Source organism: Vespa crabro, chromosome 23 (assembly GCF_910589235.1).
Source record: "Vespa crabro chromosome 23, iyVesCrab1.2, whole genome shotgun sequence".
Taxonomy (NCBI): Eukaryota; Metazoa; Arthropoda; class Insecta; order Hymenoptera; family Vespidae; genus Vespa; species Vespa crabro.
In genome coordinates, this window is record NC_060977.1 from 2,313,808 (window position 1) to 2,339,320 (window position 25,513).

At 32.3% G+C, this 25,513-nt stretch overlaps 3 protein-coding genes across 12 annotated transcripts in view; 1 reads left to right on the plus strand and 2 right to left on the minus strand.

Annotated features, from left to right (window-relative positions):
- LOC124432107 (dopamine D2-like receptor) overlaps window positions 1-8,316 on the plus strand; it is a 143,348-nt gene extending 135,032 nt beyond the window's left edge. For 8 of the 10 annotated variants that reach the window (XM_046980696.1, XM_046980699.1, XM_046980697.1 and 5 more), the window contains 3 exons: window positions 22-216; window positions 1,872-2,368; window positions 2,791-8,316. In XM_046980696.1, the coding sequence (XP_046836652.1) occupies window positions 22-216; window positions 1,872-2,368; window positions 2,791-2,999 (901 nt within the window). In that variant the 3' untranslated portion in view covers window positions 3,000-8,316. The remainder of the gene's footprint in view (window positions 1-21; window positions 217-1,871; window positions 2,369-2,790) is intronic. The other 2 variants (XM_046980706.1, XM_046980705.1) reach the window with 2 other exon arrangements.
- A 4,484-nt stretch (window positions 8,317-12,800) lies between these two features.
- LOC124432068 lies at window positions 12,801-13,820 on the minus strand. Its single transcript, XM_046980595.1, has 2 exons — window positions 13,564-13,820; window positions 12,801-13,444 (listed from the first exon to the last, which is right to left on the minus strand). The coding sequence occupies exons 1-2, from the start codon at window positions 13,634-13,636 to the stop codon at window positions 12,801-12,803; spliced, it is 717 nt and encodes a 238-aa protein (XP_046836551.1). The 5' UTR covers window positions 13,637-13,820.
- On the minus strand, window positions 13,820-14,781 carry LOC124432067. Its single transcript, XM_046980593.1, has one exon. The coding sequence runs from the start codon at window positions 14,779-14,781 to the stop codon at window positions 13,825-13,827; it is 957 nt and encodes a 318-aa protein (XP_046836549.1). The 3' UTR covers window positions 13,820-13,824.
- Window positions 14,782-25,513: the final 10,732 nt, after the last annotated feature.

Here is a 25,513-nt window from a genome sequence, read left to right on the forward strand (position 1 = left end):
CTTTTGACTAAGATCACGTAGTGGGTATTCTGTGGCAAGGTTCGCCGAGACGGCGTTGGGGGCAGCCGCCTTGGTGGCTCCCGGCATCGAGGAGCCAACGAACACCGCTTCCGGTAGCAACGAGGACGAAGATGAAACGCCTTTAGATCCAGTCGTTGTCATCTCCAATGATAAGAGCACCGAATTCTTCTTGGCCACTGTCGTCGAGGAAGCAGCGTAAGGAAATCGAATTTGTATCAATATTTTTTTCTTTCTTCCTTTTTTTCTTTTCTTTTTTTGTTTTTTTGTTTTTTTTTTTGTTTTTTTTTTTTTCTTTTTCACTTTCATTATCTTGATTAAGATGACGAATATTTTTCTAATATCTTTTACAATACGTTCCTTTTCCTTTTTAATACAATTTCATTCTTTATCACGTTATAATCATTATCTGTTTTCTTTTTCTCTTCTCGTTCGATTAATTCGATTTGATTTGATTGGACTTGATTTGATTGATTATTGGATTATTGGACTTTTTTTTTTTTCTTTTTTATCAGAGCTTTCCTCAGAATAAGAATTTTAGAATATTTAGAGAAAATTTAAAGATATATATATATATATATATATATATATATATATCAATTGTTAATAAAATATATAATAAAATGATTTAAATATTTTTGAAATCGACGATACGAATAAAATCTGCATTATTCTAATCGAATCTTTTCGACGAACATGAACGAGTTCCTTAACGTAATTTTCAGTTACAGCCGAATATATCTCTCTTCGGTTACAACTTATATATCGCGGTAAAACCGAAGTTTGGTAAACAAGTTTCGTTGGGTCATCTCGTCGAAAAGCGGGAAGCAAGGATTACATCCTCCTTCCTCTTTGTATTAAAGGGATAAGAGAAACCGAAGGCCCTTAAAATAATTACATTTCTAGTAATTAAGTCGACCCAGTCAAATCTCCTTCGTGAAAGTAATATAACTCGATATACTCTAAGCCTTTCCTCTTCATCGATTGGTTTCATTAATTAATTAATTCTTACTGTACTTTATTTTTTATTCCTTTTTTTTCCATTTCTCTCTCTCTCTCTCTCTCTCTCTTTCTCTCTTTCTCTATCTATTTATCTTTTTCTTTTTCTTTGACTATCCGTAACCACATATAAAGGGATATAATAATGAGAGGATCGTAGAAAAGTGATCGAGAACTTTAATCATCTACTAATTTTCTAACTCTTCTTTTGCTCACCTTCGATCAAACGACTTCCGTTCGAAGGAGTAAAGAGAAAATATCGTTCGTCGTTTAACTCGGAAAAACCTTTTATCGATCTTTTTCTTTTCGTAGTACATACGAATGAGAAAGAAGAAGTAAAGTTAACCTATAGAAGTAATACAATGGATTGAAAAATACGGGATGTTCGATTCTCTAAGATTTCTCCACTTTCACCTGAACAATGTTGAAAATTCGATGCTTTGTACTTGGATAGTGACCGTAAAGCGAGAGTATCACTTACTTAGTTCCCGTTTTCGAGATTCTGGTTTAAAGGTCTGAATCTACAAGGATAGGCTATTTAATCGAAAGTGGTTGCTGGTAGATAGTAATCCTTGGATTCTCGAGGTAATCACAAGAGATAGAGAAAGAGAGAGAAATGGCGATGAAAGTTCTCTCACTATTTCTCTACCACTACAACTCGTCCTATATAGAGATTAAATCCAATACTCAAGGTTATTTAAAATCGTTATAAAAAAGAAAGAAAAAAAAAAAAGAAAGAGAAAAAAGAAAGAGAGAAAAGAAAACAAACCAATCGAGAAATATTCGTCCTTGTCGCATGATTAACAATAATAACTATTATTATTATCCAAAGGTTTCTGATACTCGAATGATAGTTGTCGTTTCAGCGCGGTGGCGCAAGCACAGCTGGGCGAATCGAATGGTCGAAGGAATTCGGGTTACGATGGTGCTGCAAGCAGTACGATGATTAACGAGCCAACCGAAATGAATTCGAGTCCAAGTCCAAATCCACGGATCACTTCGGCTCCGTCATCCTCAACGTCATCCTCACCACCTCCATCGGCAAGACCTGGATCAGCAGCCGCGACAAGTATCCAAGCTTCTCAAACAGATCGTAAGAAAAATGGGAACGGTGCTAGCAAGCAAGAACTCAAAAGGCTCAAAAGTACTGGATCCTTGCTTCCTCTTCAGCTTGGTAGAACACCAAGTGTTTTATCCGGCACTACGTCAGCCAGTAAAAAGGACAAAAAGAACGCCAGTTCTAGTTCGAAGTTCACGATATACAAGGCTAACAAGGCCAGTAAGAAAAAGAGAGAAAAAAGTTCAGCTAAGAAGGAACGCAAGGCAACTAAGACTCTTGCTATTGTTTTGGGTAAGAAGTTTCACGTTTATATCATTATTCTTCTATAAGATTAACAATATATCGATATATTTACATTTACGTATATATGTGTATATACGTAAATCGATCAAAATCTTATGTATCTCGTTTAAATCTCTGTCTCGTTGTTATTACATTTTTCCTTTTTTTTTGTTTTTTTTTTCACCTTCTCTCCAGACGAACATATTTTATTATCGTCGTTAATTTTTTTTTTTGTAAAGAAAAAAAAAAAAAAGAAAAGAAAAAATCAAAAAAGTTACCTTTACATCTCTTACATCAATCCATTTTTATTTCTGCAACTGAATCTAATGTTTTTATTTCTTTTTCTTTTTTCTTTTTTTCCACTTTTTTCATTTCTTCTATCGGCAAAGTATAACTTTTTTTTCTTTTCCTTTCTTTCGTAACGATTACAGGAGCCTTCCTGATTTGTTGGGTGCCATTCTTCACGTGCAACATCATGGACGCGATGTGCGACAAGTTGGCGATGGCCTGTCAACCAGGTGTCACGGCTTTCATTATCACTTCGTGGCTCGGTTACATGAACAGTTTCGTCAATCCCGTCATTTACACCGTCTTCAACCCCGAATTCCGAAAGGCCTTCGGTAAACTTATGCGCCTTTAAGTCCCGAAAACAAATAACGCTACGAGAGATAGCGAAAGGACCTATACGGACATCGCGTTTATAATTAACGTATAATATCCATTCGATAAAACGTGAACATTAAATTATCCGAATATGAACGGATGGAAAATATTGATGTAATTAATTTTAGGTAGGACGTGTTACAAGATGATAACGTCGCCTAAATTTCATATTTGTTCTCATTTAAATCGAGATTAAGGACTCACAAAAGCGAGCATCCTCGTTGACTTTTTATAAACGACAAGAAAAGTTTTCTATTTTTATTTGTTGTTTCTTTTTTGTTAACTTTGTTTTGTTTTTTGTCCTTTTATCTGTTTTTTTTTTTTTTCTTTTTTATTTTTGCGGAGAACACTCGTCTTGGGCAATCGAAATTGCAATGGAATTGTTTGAAAAGTTGTAATCGTACGATAACGTTTAAATGAATGAACTAATGATCTTAGAATATTGAGATACGCTACCATTGTACAAAGAATTATATATATATTATATATATATATATATATATATATATATATATATAATATATATAGTAAAGATATAAAACGACCTCTCGAAGGACTCTTTCGGATATGGTCGTTAGTTCGAATATACACATAATAGTACTGCGTCGCTCGAGAGAAAACGTTTTTCCTTCGACGATATCATTTTCTTTTTGATGTGTTCCATTTTCCGTTGAACGGTAGATACGTAAGAAGATAAAATAAAAGTAAACGGACTCAAATACGAAGGAGGTGGTTGGAGTGGGATAAAGAGTGGAGGGAGTATTTATTAACATGGGATATATTTGTTGTACGAATGTTTATTATAAGTATACCTACATTTTTCGTAGATATATATATATATATATATATATATATATATATATCTGAGTACGAGCCGTGACAGTATTACTATACTAGTTACCTAAAATTTAGCAATATTTTTTGGGCACTCTGACACTCTTTGAGTCTCGGCCAAGAAACGGAGGTAAAAGAAGAGGATAGAAAAGAAAAGAAAAAGAAAGAAAAAAAGAAAAGAAAGAGAGAAGAAAAATAAAAGAGCGAACAAAGGAAAAACAAGAGATATAAATCGAAAAAAAAAAGTAATATAATAAAAGACAATGCCGAGAGATTTACTACTGAGATATATATTAATGTAGAAAGAAAGCTACGATGCTCTCGCAAAATATATTCGTTCTCGATTAAAATTCGACGACACGAATTGTATTTCTATACCAAAATTGTGCAAACAAACAAACAAAATCTATGCGTATACCACATTTCTGATACTACATTCTGATACTATATTCCACGAACACGTAATTACGAACGCCGACGTACTCGGACGTACTCGAACGATATTGCAAATCGTATTTGTGATTCCGAGGTATTATGTCATCTCTCTCGTTATGTATTCGCGCGAGCACGAGATTACCTCCAGTGAACAAAAAAAAAGAAAAAAAAGAAAAAAAGAAAAAAAAAACAAAAAGAAAAAAAAAACAAAAAAAAGAAAAATAAAAAAGAAAAAAGAGAAAAGAAATCGACGAAAAAGCAAGTATTTCGAGCTCTTCACCTTACATAAGTTTTCGTCGATCGATAATCATCTTCGCATTTTTGATTTGCGTTGAGAGGAGGAAAATAATGAAAAAAGTAAAAAAACCAACCGAACAAGGAATCCAAATAAAACGAAAAAAAATAAGGAAGAAGAAGAAGATGAGGAAGAAGAAAAAGAAGAAGATGTGAATGGCGAAGATGGAGAGGAAGAAGAAAAAGAAAAAAGTCACGAACATTCCTTGCGATTGAATTTTTCAAAACATATCAGTGTGTTAGTACGAAATTACACAGTGTTATCTGTTCGTTCTATCGACTCTCGAAGGATCTTTTTACACAAATACATACATACATGTATACATATGCACGTACACTCATATACACAATCGCATATACACACACGTATATACGTACGAAAGTTGATCGCGAAATGAATATTTATTGTGAAATATTTTAAGGGAAAAAAAAAAAAGATAAAGAAAATGAGTTACGATAAAAAGATAGGGAGTAAATAAGTGTATACGTTCGGCCGATTTAGGATGCATTTCGCGCGTGTCACGTTTTATCGCAATAACGTCAACAATCGATTAAAAAAGCTTTCTACTCCGTTCATTTTCCAATTAACTTAAAGCTTCTAACGCCAAATCTAATCGTGTAAATTTGTAAATATATATAGTAGAAACTAGAATTAAATGTAATTAAATATTTATCGTAATGGATATCATTGGACGTATTACGATAAATATGATCGCGTTTTTTGGCGTTCGAAATTGTGCGAGCTAAAATTAATTTACGTACAATTCATGACAAATTCATTATTATTCGATGATTACAGAGATAAATTTCATTGAGAAAGATTAATGATTTAATCCTTTAATTTGATGGACTTTGGAATTATTTCAGTTATTATTTTGTTATTATTAAAATTTTTTATATTAAAATTTTAATGGTTTTTTTTTGTTGTTAATTATTTTTACTTAAAGAAATCTTAAGTATTCTTTTTTTTTAAGAATTTATATTAACTTTGATCTGATGATTTATATTAACTATGATATTATTGATACTTATCCTAATTAATTTCTCCAATTCGTCATTAACATAAGATTTATGGAACCCGACGAATTTTTCATTAGAGTTCTGTACAGCTTGATAAATTATCATAGCTTAAAATTACAACAATCATAAATATTGATTTTCGACAATTTATATTGACTTTAATTGATATAATACACATATCTATTTTAATTTTCTTAATACACGGTTGACGTCAAATTAAATGAATCAATGTTGAATTTAAGGAAAAAAAAACTAATCAAAATGAAATAGATCAAAGGAATTATCTTCTAAATGATAATTTGAATATGTACGACTTAAAGAAACAAATTTAAATTTTGCTTTAACATTTTTCTCGCGGATTACAAACATCTTTTCTTCATTATCATTGCTTTTCTTTTTTTTTTGTTTTTCTTTTATTTTTTTTTCTCAGCTCTCCTTTTTTCTGTCCCTTGAGATATCTCTCCTTTACGAGATAATAGTTCGCACGTAAATCTCTTCGCCATTTTTCGCTATCGATAGCTTATTAATTAGTGAAGTTTCTGTGGTTTTGCTTTTGGTGTCGCTGACAAGAGAAGCAGAAACCGATGGAAGTGCTTTTCTATGTCGGGATAGTGAAATCCGTTTATGTTTCTGACTATTTCTCTCTCTCTCTCTCTCTCTCTCTCTCTCTCTCTCTCTCTCTCTCTCTCTCTCTCTCTCTCTCTCTGGCGAACATTGACGAGGAGATGTACGAGCAGTCGTGAGAAAAATAAAGATAAAAGATATAAAAAATTTGAAAGACATCGTCCAACGATAGAATAGGAGAAAAAGAAGTTTATCACTGATATGAACAATAGAAATGTACCGTATTTGCTTTTTAAAAGAGAAGTAAATTAAATCGATGTACGATACGATCGTTTTCATTTTTTTTATGTATCATAAAAAGGTATATATATATATATATATATATATGTTATATGTATATCTGTATATCCGTATCAAGATCGATGGTTATTGAAACGACGTCGAATCATACACATGAAATTCATTTTTATTAACAAGCTATATAAAAACAATAAAGCTTTTTCCAATTTCGCAATTAGTAATTAGATTTGTCGATCATACTGAAGAAGTAACAAATTAACTCTAAATAAATATAATATTACAAAATATTTATTTCTATTACGAATGAATTAAAAAAGAAGAAGAGGAAGAAGAAGAAGAAGAAGAAGAAGAAGAAGATGAGGAAGAAGAAGATGAGGAAGAAGAAGAAGAAGAAGAAGAAGAAATAAAACGAAACTGGAAACGTAGCCAAAGAGTATTTTTCCGTGGGAAAGAAAACGAAGGAAAATGTAAGCCTAGTCTTCTGTTATATAGTCTCTCTAACGTTTTGTCTTCGAAGAAATGATAGAAAATTTCTTACAATTCTTAGTAAGATCATTGTATTTTTCTAACCTGATTAGTTCCCTTTTTCTTGTAAATAGATAATCACGTATATCTATACATTCATAAACGCTCGGGCATACTCATACACGCAGACACATGCATATGTATAAGAAAATAACTAGTATTTAAGTATAATAATTAATGAGGGAGAGAGAGAGAGAGAGATAGAGATAGATAGATAGAGAGAGAGATAGATAGATATATAAATAGAGAGAGAGAGAGAGAGAGAGAGAGAGAGAGAGAGAGAGAAGAAATGGAACTGTGAATTGTACTGTGTGTCTGTATATTCAATGTAAATATGTCTTTAAATCGACGAAATTGTATTGTGCGAATAAGATAGCGTACGAGAGATCAATAGCAAAAAGAGAAAGAGAAAGAAGAAAAGAGTAGGTGAAATGAAAAAGAGAAAAAAAAATAAATAAATAAAAGAAAAAAAAAAAATAAATAAAGTATACAATTAATGAAAAGTAACGAGGGTATTTCTGACGATTCTCTTTTAAGCCCGGAAATCACGGAAATTCCCTAGATCGATACGATGATCGTACTTAATCGATGAAATAGATTTAAGGCGACTCAACGTTGCACATCGAGAAAGAATGAGTGACAAAGAGAGAGAGAGAGAGAGAGAGAGAGAGAGATAAAGAATATGTATGTATGTATGTATTTGTTTTTGTGTGTGTGTGAGTGTGTGTGTGTGTGTGTGTGTGAGAAAGAGAAAAAGAAAAAGAGAAAGAGAAAATGTATGATTAAAATGTATCAGAAAAATTGAACGACGCAAAAAGTTTTCCTATGAATTTCTTAATTAATATTATCTAACAATGGTCTATACAGGGCATAGATTATAAGTGGAATAATTTATGATTTTTGCTGAAATAAAAATCAAAAGGTATAATAAAAAGGTATTTAAAATATTAAAGCTCTGTGTGTGTATGTGTGTGTATGTGTCTGTGTGTGTGTCTGTGTGTGCATCGAAGGCAATAGGTATGATTATTCGTGCAACTCGAAATAAGCGCAATTATAGACATATTATCAAAAAAAAAAAAAAAAAAAAAAAAAAAAAGAAGAAGAAAGAAAGAATGAAAGAAGATAAACATAAGTACATATAGACGATCGTGAAAAAAGTTACATGAACTTGTAAGTAATTACATACATGCATACATGCATAAATACATGCGTACATACATACATAGATACATACATGGAAAAACAAAATACCTATACTCAAGGACACCCGCTAAGAGGAGGCACTTGTTAAAAAGTAAATAAATTGAAGTATAAATGAAAAATGACGTAAGAGAAAAATTTTATATACATAATGTGTATATATATATCTATGTTTATATATATATATATATATATATATATGTATATATATGTATATGTATATGTATGTATAAGAATATCACTTTCAGTACCTAAATAATACTATCCGATATCCCAAATAGCTCTTAACTTGAAACGGTAAGTATAAGTTTCCTTGCTCGTAACTCGAGTAACATTTATTTTATCACATTTGATCTTTTCGTGCTACTATCGATAAATCGATATCGTTTAAATGTTTTCTATGATTATTCGCGATAAAGTACGATCTTTTCCAATGTAGTTCTATATTCGAAGTTCTTCCTACGTATTCTAATGTGGAATAAGAAGTGAGACAAGTAGATACGAAAATGGGAAAGAGCTTGTTTGCTTTCTTGCTTTTCTTTTTTCTATGATTCATTCATAGGAAAAAAGAAAAAAACCTCTTATCGACCAACCCCTGCCCCTCCCCCTCTTTTCCCTCGTATCCTCGCACCCACATACACTTTTTACAGCTATACGAGGAAACTTTCTCTCGTCTTCTTCATTTTGGAAAAAAACAATAGTTCCAAGTTCACGTCAACGATTTTCTTTCGAAAAACTAATGCATTCGTTTGTTCTTGTTCGATGTAACTTCTGACAACAGTTTTTGTTGATTCGACTTTAAATGAAATGTCTTCGTTTCTCTCTTTTTTTTTTTTTTTTTTTCTTTATCACATCTTTCTGTCATTTTCATTCGTACTTCTCTCTCTCTCTCTCTCCCTCTCTCTCTTTCTCTCATAATTTGTTCTCTTTATCTCTCTTCGATGTACGTTATATATAGGATGTAACGAAAATTCTTAATTGATTTAAAAAGGTCAATTTTTATTTCTAATTTTGTTTCTTTTTTTGTTTTCTATTCTTGGAAAGAGAAATTAGAAGAGGAAAAAGACAGAAGAATTTATCAGAATAACTATTTTCTCTTAGATTGCGTAAATAGAATAAAGTTTCGAACCTTGTAGATTTGGGAACCGACAAAAGAGATTAATCGATGATGGTCGTATAAGAAAAGGGTAATTTTATTTTTAAAATTACTTTACTGTAAAAACTTTCGACGGATTTTATACAAATGGTGGCTATTAAAGAATCGAGAATTTTTTCCTTAAAAGAAAAGAATTTATCTTCCGTTAAAAATATGCCGAAAGAATAACGAAGAAATTTCAAATATTACTTTACTACAGCACGATTGGAAAATATATTGAAAATAGTTATGAGAGAATCTTAAGAAGAATTATATCAATTTGTTTTCAAAGTATCACGAAGAAAATACATACATGTGCATGTTATATTTAACACAAAAATTGTTGTGGCTAACGTAGAAAGAGAGAAAGAGAGAAAGAGAGAAAGAGAGAGAGAGAGAGAAAGAGAGAGAGAGAAAGTGAGAGAAAAGAAAAAAAAAGGGAAAAAAAGGAAAAAATTAACAAAAGAGCATCCCTACAGACCGCTATTATTTTCCTTGGAACGTAATTAAGTGCTTGATTTCACCAGACGTTTCCCGGTTATTGGAGTTGTCTGCAAGAAACTGCTACGCTTCTTCAACCATATAATTGATGTTTTCAAGCAGGAAAAAGAGAGAAGTATCTCTTTTCCTGTTGAACCATTAAAAAAAAAAAAAAAGAAAAAAAAAGAAAAAAAAAGAAGAAATAAAAGTAAGAACGAAAGCAAATGTAAAAAAAAAAAATGACTCGGGGTGTTCCATCGTCGCGAAAAAAAAAATTTAACTTGAAAAGGAAATAAAAAAAAAAAAAAGAAAAGAAAAGAAAAGAAAAGAAAGAAAAAGGACAGGAAATAAACGTGTGATTTTTTACTGCAAAACTTTTATTACTTATCTGGCACGATACATATCTCAAATAATCTAATAATAATAATAATAATAATAATAATAATAATAATAATAATAATAATAATAATAATAATAATATACTTAATATTTGACTTATGACATAATAGCCTCTTATAACGAATTAACGTGTGGGAATATGCAATGGAAAGATGGATAGGAGAAGGAAACCCTATGGAATATAATGATGGCGCGTAGTCCAAGTCCTTGGGAGCTTTCCAAGTTCTTGGGAAAGAGGGTTGTCCTTTGGCAGTTTCATCCGGGGATTGGGGTCACAAGTGAACTACGACTGGAAGTGAACCCGAACTAAAGTATATATCTCTTTTCTCGATGGTATGGATTTTTGTTTTTTAAAGATGCAATCTTATGCAACGTGATATCGACAGAAAACTACCAGAAACTTTGTCCGAATCCAATCTGAAAGAAAATCATTCGCTTTAATTAAATTGAAATATTTCATTAGCGTTAATTCGTGATTAAGAAATTAAATGATAATTTTTGTTGAGTGATGTTCTTTTTTTCGTGAAACGAAAAAAAAGAAAAAAAAAAAGAAATTAAATGTGGCGGAAAGAAAATGTAAAAAAAAGAAGAAGAAGAATTGAAATTGAAGAAATTGAAATTGAAGAAAACTTCTCTCTCTCTCTCTCTCTCTCTCTCTTTTTCTCTCTCTCTGTCTCTCTCTCTCTGTCTCTCTTTCTCTTTCTCTTTCTCTCTCTCTTTTACTTGGATTTTATCTGTGAGTATTACCACGCCACCTTTAAGACTTACGACTGTACTCAATTTTCTCAATTGATGTCGCGCACTCGGCTCTTAACGTAATCCTTCGCAATTAATGGGAACTGTAAAACGGGGGGAAAAAAGGGGAAAATAATCGCGAATATCGTAGGAAGGAAGGATTCTACGGATTCTTCATTGGTTTTTGTCTCTCGCAAATTCGAGACGAGAGGAATCGATGAGAATAAGAAAGTAGAAAAAGGGTCAAAAGGGAAAAAAGATGAGAACGAAGTAAGAGAGGTATGTATGCCTATGTACACATATATGTATACATCTATATATAATTCTATATATATACATATATATATATAATCTGGATATTCGTACATTGCTTTACCTTTCTCCTTCTCCAAAGTTTTATTTCCTTTTTGGTGGAAGGAACACCTGCGACTCTGCCTTTCGAACGAAAAAAGAAGAAAAAAAAAAAAAAAAGAACAAAGAAAAAAAAAGGAACAATGTCATCGAGCCGTCCTTCGAGTAAATTTTTCAGAAATTTATAGTCCAACAAGAAATTCAAGAATATCTTTTTCCAAACCATCCCCGCCATTTCTCTTCTTACCAACCTCCCATCTGTACCATCAACCTTGCCCTATACCGTCATGCATCCCCCACTCCAATTTCATTCGAACGGAATAAGAAAAGGAAGAGAAAAAGAAAAAAAAAAAGGAGGAAGAAAAGAAAAAGAGGTGATCATCCGAAATGACGATTCGATCGAAGAATAATTTTAAATGAAAGAAAATATTTTCTCTCTCTCTCTCTCTCGCGCGCGCGCGCGCGCGATTGCAATTTCGATGAATGAATTTTGTATGGACGGAAAGGAAAAAAAGAAAAAGAAGAAGTAGAAGAAGAAAAAAAAAGAACCATTTCAGAAGTAAAATTCTAGTTACACGAGTAACTAGTTGGAATTTTCATGGAAGAACGTTGAACCATCCTTGACACGAGTATTTTGCTCTTTAACGTTACTCCGTTAATGAGATCTTGTTATTCGTGGAGTCTACTTTGCTAAATCGTTTAAAGCTTCGATCCTTCTAAAATTTGTTTTTCTTCATCTTCTTCTTCTTCTTCTTCATCCCCTTCTTTTCCTTTTTTATCAAGACCAAAGGGAAAAAATCGAGAAACGTTTGATGGTATACCAGACGTTTCTAAACCTTCGACAGAGATATAAAAAATATCGAAGAGTTATGTTCAATTTATCGCACATTTTTTAATGAATATCGATATCAACGAAATTCAGACAGGATATTGTATTCTTTTTGTCGCTATTATCCAACGTTAATTATGGATTAAAAACGTTGGTTAGATATCGACGAAATCACGGATTCCAAAAGTTTATGAATCAAGTTGTGGTTTAAAGGGAATATCTTTCTCGATAACTTTATTATCCTTTACAACGATAGAAAGGAAAATGTGAGAAAAAAAAAGGGATCGAACATCCGTAAGGAAGATTTCGAATAGTAATGAAAGAACTCTTCCGTGGGAAAAATGGAATATTTGAAAAAGTTCGATAGAAGAGTATCTATGCCTTTTTACTGAAGTTGAAACTTCAATGCGACTTTTGGAAAACAGACGGATTCTCTGCTCAGCTAAAGGAAAACTTTAGCTTGGAGAAAATTATTCAGTGTGTTCAGAAGTACGCCGTTCACTTTTCGTATATATGTACGTGAATAATACATGATTGTCACAACGTTATACGTGTCTTATCGTTCACGTAAATTTCACGATATCGCTTTACCTTACGCCCGTTATTTTAGAGTATGACAAACGAAAAAGAAAGGAGATAAAAGATATATATATATCTTTTAGAAAGATTTCACGAGCTTAAAAAATCCTCACGAAAAAAGTACAAAAAATCTCTGTACGATACGCCACGTAACTACAAGATACTGGTTTGCAATTTATGCGGGTACATTCAATGAATTTCTTCTTCAATGTCACTTGAAAGAAAAAAAAGAAAAAGAGAGAGAAAAGATTAAATTTGTATAGAACACGTTTTTGATCTCGGTTAGTATAAAAAGATAAAAATAACACGAGAGAAAAAGAAAAAGAATTTTCGTTAATATTATCTAATCGTACAGAATTATTATTATTATTATTATTATTATTATTATTATTATTATTATCCTGTAAATATCTAATGATAGCCAAAAATTGATAAACTCTCGTAAATAAATCTCGATGAAATTCTCGTTGATATATCAGTCGTTTAGTTCGAAAATGTCTAGAAAATCTATCGTGACAAAGCCTCGACAAATGTGCTCTTTTAAGATTGATTGCTACGTATTGTTTACAAGCGATTACACACTGTGGATTCACCTTTGCGAATGTGGGATTCTGCGGCCTCGGAAATTCTCGCACAGCCAAACCCACTTTTGCAATGCCAAGCTCCATTGGTCTTGCCTCAGGACTACTCGAGCGAAGACCATAATCTATTCCACCGAATCCACCCAGCTGCAACTGCATCCCTACAAAATATCGTTCGTATACGGTTAAATATAATGTAATAGAATGTTTTAACAAGTGAAATTATTAGATATAATTTCTCTTAGCAATAAAGGAGGGCCAATTTTGAAGGAGGTATTACCGGAATAAGGTGTGACACTTGTTTGTAAAGGACGAATTTGAGTCGGTTGTTGGAAAGTTTGTGCAAACTCCATCGTAGTAGGAATGTTCGTAGGTATGCCAGTTGATATGGTACCGGGTATAGCCGCAGAAATGCTGGCAGGTATGCTTCCAGGTATACTGTTGGGAATACTTGCGGAGAGACTTCCTTGTAGACTGCCTGACAAACTTTCTGGATGGTTGGAATCTTCGTAAAAGAAGGAATCATATTTCTTTAAACATGTCAAATAATAATCAATATGTGTAGAGAAAAGAAAATTCGTAAGCTATTAAAAAGAAAAGAAATGAATTTTCGAAAAAAAAAAGAAAAATGAAAAAAAATTAATAATAATAATAATAATAATAATAATTCCTTACCCAACGTTAAACGTGATGACATCGTAGGATCTAAATTCAAATAAGACGTCTTCGGAATATAATTGATATTTTCCATAGGATTAGCCACAGAAGATAATGTGCTAATTGGCAAAGTTAATTTTTGCTCCGTAGGGATTGCCATTGGAACGTAATTAAAGGTCCCAGATTGTAATGGTTGATATGGTAAACTACGTTTCCCTTCTCCTTGTAATATATAATTCAAATATGTATTTTGCAAATTATTTTTTAACATGTCTTTCGTAGAATCCTCTGGCATTACATAATCAACTATCTTACTCTGAACGTTATCCTTTAAATTTAATCTCGTTTCGGTTGGTAATATGTAATTTAACATGGCATCCTGTACGTTATTTTTTGGTTCTCTCGATATTAAATAATTTAAGAGTGAACTCGGAATGCTACTAGTCGGGCTATTTTGTATATTTATAACACTCTTTTCCAATGTATTCTTCCAAGAGTTTTGTAAGTTTAACAACGTATCTTGAACACCACTTTGCTGGATGGCAGATAAATTGACAATATCTTGATAATTGTCACTTTTTAAATTGGTTAAAGGAAGAAACGCGTTATCCTGATTACTTGTTTTTAAAGTGGCCGGTAAATCTAATATACTTTGTTGAACGTTGCTCTTTGATAGTTCGTTTGATTGATCTTTTACGTTCTTATAAAATCCATTTTGAAAGCTGTTAGGAACGAGCGTAACAGACGACGACGACGACGACGGGCTTATCGCAGACATTTGTTTGTCGCTTGAAATGATGGAACTAAAAATATATGGAAAAAGAAAAAAATGGAGATACATTTAACGTCGAATTTTTATCAAGAACGATGTTTTTTTTTTCTTGTTCTTTTTTATTAAAGCACCAACGCAAGATATAAATGATCTTCTTGGATGACAACGAGGTCACGTCGTAAGGCACCGAAGCGAACAATAAATCTTGACATTGCTATTACTTACTTTCCATCGAAAGAACCTACGGGAGATTCAGTGACCGTATCGGATGAGTTTGAAACTGTGGTCAGGGTCATCCGGATATGAGTATCATCGGATGAGTATTGCTTTGGCGTTGCTGACATCGAAGGCATCGTAGGAAGTAAAATGTTTGTCGTACCGGATGCCGCGTTACCTAACTGTATTGCAATGCAATTACACTTTTTTTCTTTATTTACACCATTTAATCATTCGCCTGAATAACAATCATTTGTTTTCATTATCTTTTTCGATTATAAATAATACGATGCATTGGATCTTTCCTTTTTGTTTTTCTTTTTTTTTTTTTTCATTGGAATAATTTAATGCACAAATCGTGCCACGATATTTTCCTTTTCTCTTTTCTATAATTTTTTTCTCTCTCTCTCTCTCTCTCTCTTTTCTTTTTCTTCGTCCCAACGAAAAAAAGAAAAAAAAAACGTTCTATCGAATTTTTCTACTAACGGTGAGAATAAAATTAAAAAGAAAATAAAATGACATGATTCCGACGAGAATTAAATTATCAAGCTGACGATGAACATACATTATGTGTCTTTGGCTTTCATCGATGTGCGTACATTAAATCGTTGGAACATTATTTAATATCGATTGCTTTATAAATACGAAAGAAAAAAAAAAAAAAAATAGAAAATAAATGGATAGACTTGGAAATAGTAACGGAAGAATTTTTAATTCGATTTTGCAAAAAAATTCATACGAGAGAGCAAATAAACGATCGCGAATCGAATTGAACGAATTCACTTACCGTGTTCAACTCAACGTTTGGTCTCGACGTCGTTGTAATCATCGTAACCGACTTCTCTACGATTTTCGGCTCTGTGGTTGAGGAGGAGTGAAGTTCGGGAATAGTTTGCGTAGTGGCGGAGACAGTATCTTCCGCTAATGGCTTGTGGGTAGCAGTCAGTGTCGTTGACAATGTCGTAGATGTTTCCGTGTCCAATGGTAAAGTATTTTCATCGAAACCGTCGGGTACCGATGCGAAACCAAAACCATGATTTCCTTTTAAACGAAACGAAAAACTTCGTTATCGCTTCGTTGGATAAAATTCGACGGAAGGAAGGAAGGAAGGAAGAAAAACAAAAAGAAAAAAAAAAAAAAGAAAAAAAAAAGAAAACATACTTCACGTTCAAAGTAATCTACGTTTTCTAAAATTAATTCGTTTTGAAAACAAAAAAATAAAAAAATAATTGTCGATTTTGCCGGGACGCTCATGTAAACTTTCGGTATCCCGGGGAACATTATTAGAGAAAATAATTGAAAGACTTAAAATACTCGAATAAAATTAAAAGTATCTCTCTTACGTTAAACTCTCAAACGAAAGCTAACATGTAACTTCGAAATTAGAACTTTGAAATCTCTAAATATAGAAGTTAAATTCTAACTGGCCGTAACTATAAAATGGTTTCTTACGGTTAACTAAGAACTAACCGTATTTCAAGTAATTGGAAGGCTCGTCGAAGGGCAAACGTTGCCGAGTTTCTTTCTCGAGTTCTTCGTACGTGTCTATCGTCTTCCCGTAAGGTCCCGAACGATAGGACGTGATCCATGTAGGTGAATGTCGAAGCTCGTTCGGGAAGTAATTACGAGTTGATTGTAGATAGGAAGGCGATCGATTCTTGAAATATTCATTATGAAAGGCATATTCATTTCCAAAGGAAGCACGAGTGATCTGAGAGGAACTTGGATGACCAAAGAATGACGATGATGATGATGATGCTGATGATAATGATGATGATTGTGAATTTTGGAAAGGTGATTCGCGATAACTTGGAAAATTTTTTAAGCTCGAATAATTTCTAAACGGTGAATGCTCTCGATAGGATATAGGTTGACGATAGGTACGGATCGATTGACCAAATGGTTGTTCTCGAAAGGGTCTGTGCTGTTCGTGATAGGGTGGATACTGACGAGGTCCTTGATACCCGGGGAAGTTTCTCTCGTAGATGGATCTTCCATTTTTAAACGCATCGACGAACGCCACCACGCTTGCTACGATGAACATCTGAGAGATAAAGATAGAAGATCAAGGGAAAAACCATAGGTAACACTCACAACAGTTCTCATTAACCAACGATCACCACTCACCAAACTTTTCTTGTAACCCTTCATTGAGAACTTTGTTTTCTTCTCTCCTTCTTTTTTCTTCTCTTTCCTTTTAATATTCTTTTTTTGGTCTTCCTTTTTCCTTCTTTTTTTCGTTTTTTTATTCTTTCCTTATCTTATATCAATCAATACAAACGATAATCTAAGAGTTACGATCACCGGATGAAAACTGTCAGTGATCGAAAGAATCGACTTTCTTATATATCCGCTCGAGAAGAGAGCAAATAATACTTCTACGCTTCCAAGCTTCTTCTAAATCCAGTTTCCAACTTGATCTATAATGTCTTAGACGCGTCTTGCTCCTTTCTCCTTTCTTTCTCTCTCTCTTTCTCTCTCTCTCTCTCTGTCTCTCTCTCTCTGTCTCCCTAATAGTCCAGCGGTCTTATCCCATATATGAACTACATACATACATAGGTAGGTAAAGATATTTATTCGTTTCTTTCTAAAAATTCTAATTGTTTAAAATCTTCAATAATGTTAATGAGATTTTTTTGTTATTATACTTTGTATCCCGTACTTCCTATCAGTTTAATCGATCATCTATCATGTAAATGGAAAGATAACATTTTTTTTTCCTTTCCTTTTTCCTCTTTTCTCCTTTTTTTTTTTCTTTTCTTTTTGAAAAAGTTTCTTCTAACTTACATCGTGAAAATTCAATAGTGTCTTTTTCAAAAAAGAGGAATGAATGGTAAAGGGGTACAATAAAGGGAAAAAGTTTCGAAGGAACCGCGAATCGGAGAACGTGTCGCACGAAACGTCAACTGGATTTTAGTAATTTGAAAAGTTTTCCTTCGCGCTCTTCGTTCCTTCTTTTTCTATTTTTTCTTTTCTTTTTCTCTTTTTTTTTTATTTTTCTTTCTTTTTTCCTTTCGTAATATACGACATAGTTCTTTCTACGTCCTAAGTCAAGAGGTAGACATTGTCAAGTTTAATAATGCATCGAACAGGAAAAGATTCTTATCAATCTTTTCTTATCAAGCTATGATTGTGTTTTAAAAACGTTTATACTTACATATGTATGTAACATATATATATATATATATATATATATATATATATATAGATAGATAGATAGATAGATATTTAAATTTGTAAATAAATAGAGTAAAATTTTTATTTTCAATATTATTAATGAATGTATTATTGTACACGTATAAATAATAAAGAATCAATAAATATAATAATATGAAATACGTATATACGAATGTATCTAAATGTTTATATACAATGTCCTTAGGTGACTCATATATTACGTAGATTTATACGTAGTATAATGTAACCTCTATGTTTGTATTCCTTCTATACTTTGTCCTTTATGTTATGCTTAGCTCACATCAGTCGTAATCAGACCGTAGAAGAATAAAGGTAAATCTTAGTTTGGTGCGTATTAAATTTTCTTCGTTTCAAACGAATATACATACAAATATAATTATCATATCTATATTATTTTTAATTAAAATATATGTTAGTTATAAATTAACGTCAGTTAATAAGATTAAAGCTTGATATTCATTTCGTACCAATACGATCTTCTTCGTATCGAGTGATGTATGATTATATTTATTTTATTTTAATTACAATAGAGCATTTCAATGAAAATTGATACTTTTTAATTGGATAAAAATCAAATGGCTATCATATGTTATAGGAATATTTGTGAAATGTGATAATATCTGTTCTCTTTTTTTTTTTTCTTTCTTTCTTTCTATTTTTTTTTCCCCCCTATTGTTTCTTCTTTACGAACAGGAAATAATGAGACATAGATGAAAGGTAAGAAGCTTCTCCTTCCGGAATGAAATTGACTGGTGTGCTATTATTGACTGACTACCTGTCTATACATCGATTTCGATACTGGAAAGGCAAGACCATTTATTGCATTTTCTCCATTTCCAGTTTGTTGGAATATTCCGTTTCAAAACAGGTGACCTTCGACTTTTTTAGAAACGAAACGAATAGTTACTTTTTTAAAGTCATCGATGTTAACTCGAACGAATTGGTCGTACAACGAAAAGATAATAATTTCAATGAACAAAAAAAAAGAAAAAAAAAAAAAAAAAGAAAAAGAAAATAAATAAAAATAACGATGACATTATTGTTTGTCTTATCGATTTTACGATAATTTAGATATACGTACGTACATACTGATATTTGTCTCGCAATAAATATCGTCGCATTTATCGAATTACTTTTTGAGTGCCGGAGAAGGGGAAGAGTTGTTTCTCTCGGTGGTTCATTTATAACTGCGAAATAAACTTTCGAAAGTATCGTCATTTATATTGGGGATAGCTACTATTTTAACGTAGTGATAACGTTGAGAGATAGATGCTGTTGCGACATTCATTAAGAAATTTCAAGCGAGTCGATTCGCCCCAATTCTCATCCATCATTTAAATTTGATCGAATGTTTCCTTTTTTCCTTCTTTTTTCTCCTTTTTTTCCTTTTTATTTATTTATTTTTTTTTTTTTTTTTTTTTTTCTTTAACAGATACATTTATTCACTCATGCTCGAAGATACAATTGGCGCTGTTGACCGCCGAACGAATTTCTCTCACTCAAATATTCATCTAATAAAAATTTCATAAGAGATTCGATAAACGAAGAAGAATATACAAAGGAATGAATAATATAATTTTTAACTTTATTTCATATCAATTAGTATAATAAATATATTTGAATAATCTCATAAACGTAAATCATTCTAATGATTCATAAAATTGAATGCCGTTCAACGATTATCACTTTCGTAACGATCAATAAGTTAAAAGAAATTCGTTCAACGTAGAAGAGATTAAAGATATATAAAAAAAAAAAAAAAAGAAAAAAAAAAAATGTCGAAACAAAAATAAACGTTCGATGATTATTATTTTCTTTATTTAATCGATATCTTATCAACAATTTATCCAACGTCACTTTATATTAATGTCAAAGAGTTATAATTCAAGGAACGAGAAAGATGTTACGTATGTTTCACTTGTATCTCTTATTCCTTTTACCTTCGTAACATTTGTATACGTACTCAGCTATCTCCTCGAAACTCAAAGAAGATATATATATCTATATGTATGTATGTATATATATATATATATATATATATATATATATATGATATAGGATGACTTTCATTTAAATATCAAAATATAGTGAAATATATACGGTTTGGTGCTGTGGCTTTAATAGTACGAGAAGAGTACCGACACCGGTGAAGCTTAATTGCGGTGCAGCCGATTCAACGAGAAACTTAATTGAATCACGTAAAGGGAATCGCCATGGCAAAGTTCGCATAAAAATTTTTCTAACACGGCAATGTTACCACTACGACAACGAAATATACCAGTATGCGTATAGTTAGATTTATATATATATATATATATGTATATGTAGAAAGATATAAAAAGGACACCGTACTTGTGCAACCACGGAATGAAACACTTTGCGAATTGTTGAACAGCGTGCGAAATTTCTCTCGTTTTAAATCCAAGCTTTTAACATTACCTTTTTTCTTGTCTCTTTCTCTCTTTCTCTCTCTCTATCTCTCTCTTTCTTTTTCCTTCTTACTATAATATTTTTTCTTTTATCTTTTCCAATGAACATTCCATGTTACAATTGTATACTGCTTTCATATATACTATTATATCAAGAGTTTCGTTATATATATATATATATGTATATATATATATATATATATAATTTAAAGTTGTTTAAATCGTTGGAGCAAAACTTTGATTTCAGAGAATCAAGAACACAAGATAGTTATATACATACATAGTTCTAGATAGATTGCAAGCTTGTTTCGAAGGAAGTCTAGCAAGAACGTCTAGAACGTTTAACGACTTGACCGACATGACCTGATCACTGGTATAGCCCCAAACTTCGCGAGTGTTCGTTATTGGTGAGAGAGGAATGGAGAATGAGAGTAGTGTATGTGTGTGTATATGCGTATGTGTTTATGTTTACGTGTGTGTATGTGTGTGAGAGAGAGAGAAAGACAGAAGAGGGACAATGGCGTTGATAATGGCGGTACGATCGATCGTGCTGCCCGATATAGAGTAGTGTCCGCGAGTACAACAATTCTCTCATATTTTCCATGTATTCCTCTTTTAAGCTGTTAAAGCTTTGCAACAACTTGCAACTCGTTACTCTCGAAACATCTCACGACGACAACGAGAAATCATCTTGAAGAGCATAAAGAAGACATTCTCTTTCATTCTTGTTCACTCCATATAAATCCCCGTTCCCATTTCGTCCAATGTGAAAATCCAACAAACGTGTAAGCCGGTAGTGTAATTCTATGAGTTTTAAGGAAGCCAATGTGTTAGGACGATAATGGGAATTACAAAACCCTTTGTCAACATCTTCAACACCCTCGGGCTAAAACGTGAGCAAAGGCATTCAAAGGTATGTCCCAGTGGTGGCATAACATACCGTGAATATTTGTGGTTCTTTGCTATTAAGAAACGACGAGTTTAGTCTGAGTCAGCCATTTCTATTTTATCAAATAAAGCGAGAACTGATTTTTGACGAAAATTTTGCTAACCTTAGCGAAATTGGATATCCGGTTTAGGAAATGGAAAAGGGTTGATGAGGAACGTAGGAATAGGGGAAAGGGTGATGTGGGATGGTATGACGTGGGATGGGATAGACGAGAACGAGGACGGGAACGAAATCAGTATGCTCGGTGATACTTGGAAATTTTCACAGTAGCTTTTCGTCGCTCAAAATATTAGCCGAATTCTTTCAGAAGGTGTCATAGTATATACGAAATATCGTAAGCTTTATGGCCTCTAGAGAATTGCTTTGCTTTATTTATTTTTTTTTCTTTTTTTTTCTTTTTTCATTCACAATATTTCTCCGGTATAAACGAAATATTATCGATATCGATAATTGTTAATCTTCTTGATCTCTCTTGACACGTATTGTTACAGATGCTATACTTACTAACTTCGAAAAAGGTAACGTTACGTTGCTCAGCATTATTCGATCGATAATCGATTAATCGATAGACGAATAAATATTAGTACTTGCTCCGTTAGAGAATTTAGAAATCGTGCTGGCAAATATGCGCGAATATAACGATGGATACTGGCAAATAAGATATATACGTACACACACACACATATATATATATATATATATATATATATATGTACATATATATGTATATACATGTATCTATGTGTAAGTATATCTAATTATATAGAATACATTGTACGCGTGCCAGGAACAGCCAGCCGGTAATATAGAGATTATAATGATCATATGTTGCGGGATGATCAAAAGACGCCTATTACAGGAAATTACGTATTCATGAAGGTAAGATTCAAAGGACAAGATACGTGCCAAGTACCCCACTAACAATTTCAAAGCTATTGCAATAACTTCACATAAATGTATATATAAATAAATATATATATATATATGTATATATATTTATATCATAGATTAGATGGAATCTAAAGTTATTCCAATAATTTCAAATGCAACGTGCGTTTAAATGTAAAATATCTATTGGTTGTTCTAAATATTGATCACTTGCCTTCATACATACATACATACATGTATATATATATATATATATATGTGTGTGTGTGTTATATATATATATTTTAACGGTAATAAATATCGATATACGTGGTAAATGTTTATGAGCTTTTCTAGAAACGAACGATAAAAGGATATCATTCTAATCTCGTTGAACTGTACAATATCCGCGTTTCGAAATCCGCGAATACTTGGGAACGAAAACGTTATTGCTGTTATCGTTAACGCCTACGGTCGATATACTGACGTCAGATAGAGATACTAACCCATATGTCCACGTTGGAATAGACTCAATAATCCTTCCTAGTAACCTATTCCTTCTAATCCTGGCTTTCGTGATACAAGATATAGGTATGACCATACACGAATACGCTGGGAGTTAATGTTTGTGCTAATAACGTGACATTCACCGGTCTTCAACGTAGATAGAAATACGGTTCAGTCGAGGAACGTCCCTTGAGAATAGGTACCATACAAATATACTAACATCGAACAGTATCCACATTTGTGTGGGAAGAACTATACTATACGTAATATTCCTCGGTTTAATATGTTACGCGATGAAGATATGATAGGGAAAAGGGGAGGAAAAAGGATAGGAAAGGAAGGAAGGAAAGAAAAAGAAGGAAGAGGAGAAGGAGGGACGAGAGGATAAAAGAGAAAAATCTCTCCCCCGGTCTTTTTTTTTTTTTATAAACCGTGTGTTCTACCTTGTCAAAAATGAAGTTAAAATGGATTATTATTTACCAACGAGGATGAATACTTTTCTTAAATATTTATAACAATGGTAGATAGAAAATTTTTAGAAGAAGATAAAACAACGTAAATATGAAAGTGCATTTTCTTTTCTTTTTTTTTTTTCATATGTTATTTTATTCACGAGTGACATGATTGATGAACGTTGAACGTAATCGTGTTATTGATACATGAAAAAATAAAATTTTTAAATTCGAAGTTCAATAGACAGAGAGAGAGAGAGAGACAGAGAGAGAGAGAGAGAGAGAGAGACAGAGAAACAAGAAGGAACTCTTAATTATCATTGAAAGTATAAGAAACAATGCTATAGTTTCGTTTATTTGTAAATGAAAAATGAGGGATGAAAATTTCGTCGTTGAAATAGTTAGGAGAATGAATGAATCATAAAGAGGAATAAAAAGGCATCGTTTATAACAAAAATAATGCACAGCCGCTCGCGGCTTCGAACTTCGGTAGACTGTTAAAATAATTAATGTCGGCTTCGTAAAGTTGAACTCACGTTGTACGAAGGGGTAGCTTTTAATAAAGTCGCTCGTATAATTGGTTCGGAACTTGTTCGGAAGTGAAATCCATTTATTAACGCGACATTTTGCGGACATGTGTAGAGATTCATAAATCTTTATTGAAGCGATACTAGTGATCTGAAAATTTAGTGGAAAAGTTAGTTTTCTCATGTCGATCTAATGTCGAAGATTAAAACGACGTCCTAGGAAAATATCGATGATGATCCCTCCTTTCTCTTCTAGGGATCCTAAACATCAATCTCTCTCTCTCTCTCTCTCTTTCTCTCTCTATCTATCTCTCTCTCTTTCATAGACTTAAGCATAGGATAATAAATTACTTCGATCGGAGAAAGTTAAAAGAGGAAGAGGAGTGGTTAGTGGTGATGGTGGTGGAGGGAGGGGTGAGAGAAGCTCTTTGATAATTTTCCGAGGCTTCGTCAGAATGTAAATTCTCCAAGAATTCTTAGTTTAGTTGATTGATTTCAAAGTGTACGTTTAATCTTGTAACACAAATATGTATACAGTTAGTAGATATATATATATATATATAATATATATACATATATATCTATATACGTTTTAGCCGATAAAATGCTGTAAATTTCTACCCATTTCTCGCTATTCCGATAGATGATGATGAAAATATCCTCTTCCTGGGATTTAATTCGCCCCCGTTCATCGTGTTAGCGGTAGAAAGTTTAATTTACTTTTCGTACTGATAAAATTCCATAGAGAGGGGAAACACTGGCGGAAGAAATGAAATGAATTATTGAAAATTGATTTCTATGGATGCGGGTTATGTTACGATGAATTTGATTTTATACGATGTACGTACATATTTCCATGTTTATACATATATACATACATGTATACATGCATATATATATATATATATATATATATTTATATGTATATGGATATGTATCCAATGTTATTTCTTTCCTGGTATATTGCCCTTTTTAAAAAGAATTTCCGTGATCTACCTAGTCCAGCATGAAATCACTTTTTTAAATCGTTCGACATTTAGAACATTCCCTGGATTAATTTTGAAAATTTATTTCGAGTTTTCTCTCGTACAAAATTTCTCCCCTTTCACGTGTATAAAAGCGAAATGTATGCATGAGCAGTCTGTCCGTATTTAATGCTCACAAGTTTTTTCAGTATTTTTTGTCCTTCTTTTTTTTCTCATTTTTTTCTTTTTTTTTTGTTTAAAAAATCAAATCTGCTTTATACTAATATGTACGTATTAAAAACGCATAGAAGATAAAGATCGACGATAGAGATAGAACTTTTATTTTTTTATTGTTTTTATTGTTTATTTTTTTTTTATTTTTTTTTTTTTTTTTTATTTTTTTTATTTTTACGAACAATTTTTAACGCTTTATCAAATTGAATTTTCTAATAATTTGTCAATAATTAAAAGCTTTTACGATCGTATCTCAAGGCGTGTCAGTTTTTCAAGATATAAACGATATCCTTCAAAATGTGTAACAGCTGTGGTCGTTCTTCCCATCCTTTCTCTTGAACGTGAATTTACTATCAAGTGCATCGACGTGTTTCTCGACTGGACGAGTTTATGAGAAGGAAAGAAAAGTAGATCCGGTTGCGTAAACTTTCACCCCAAACAGGCGTCCCGTATAATT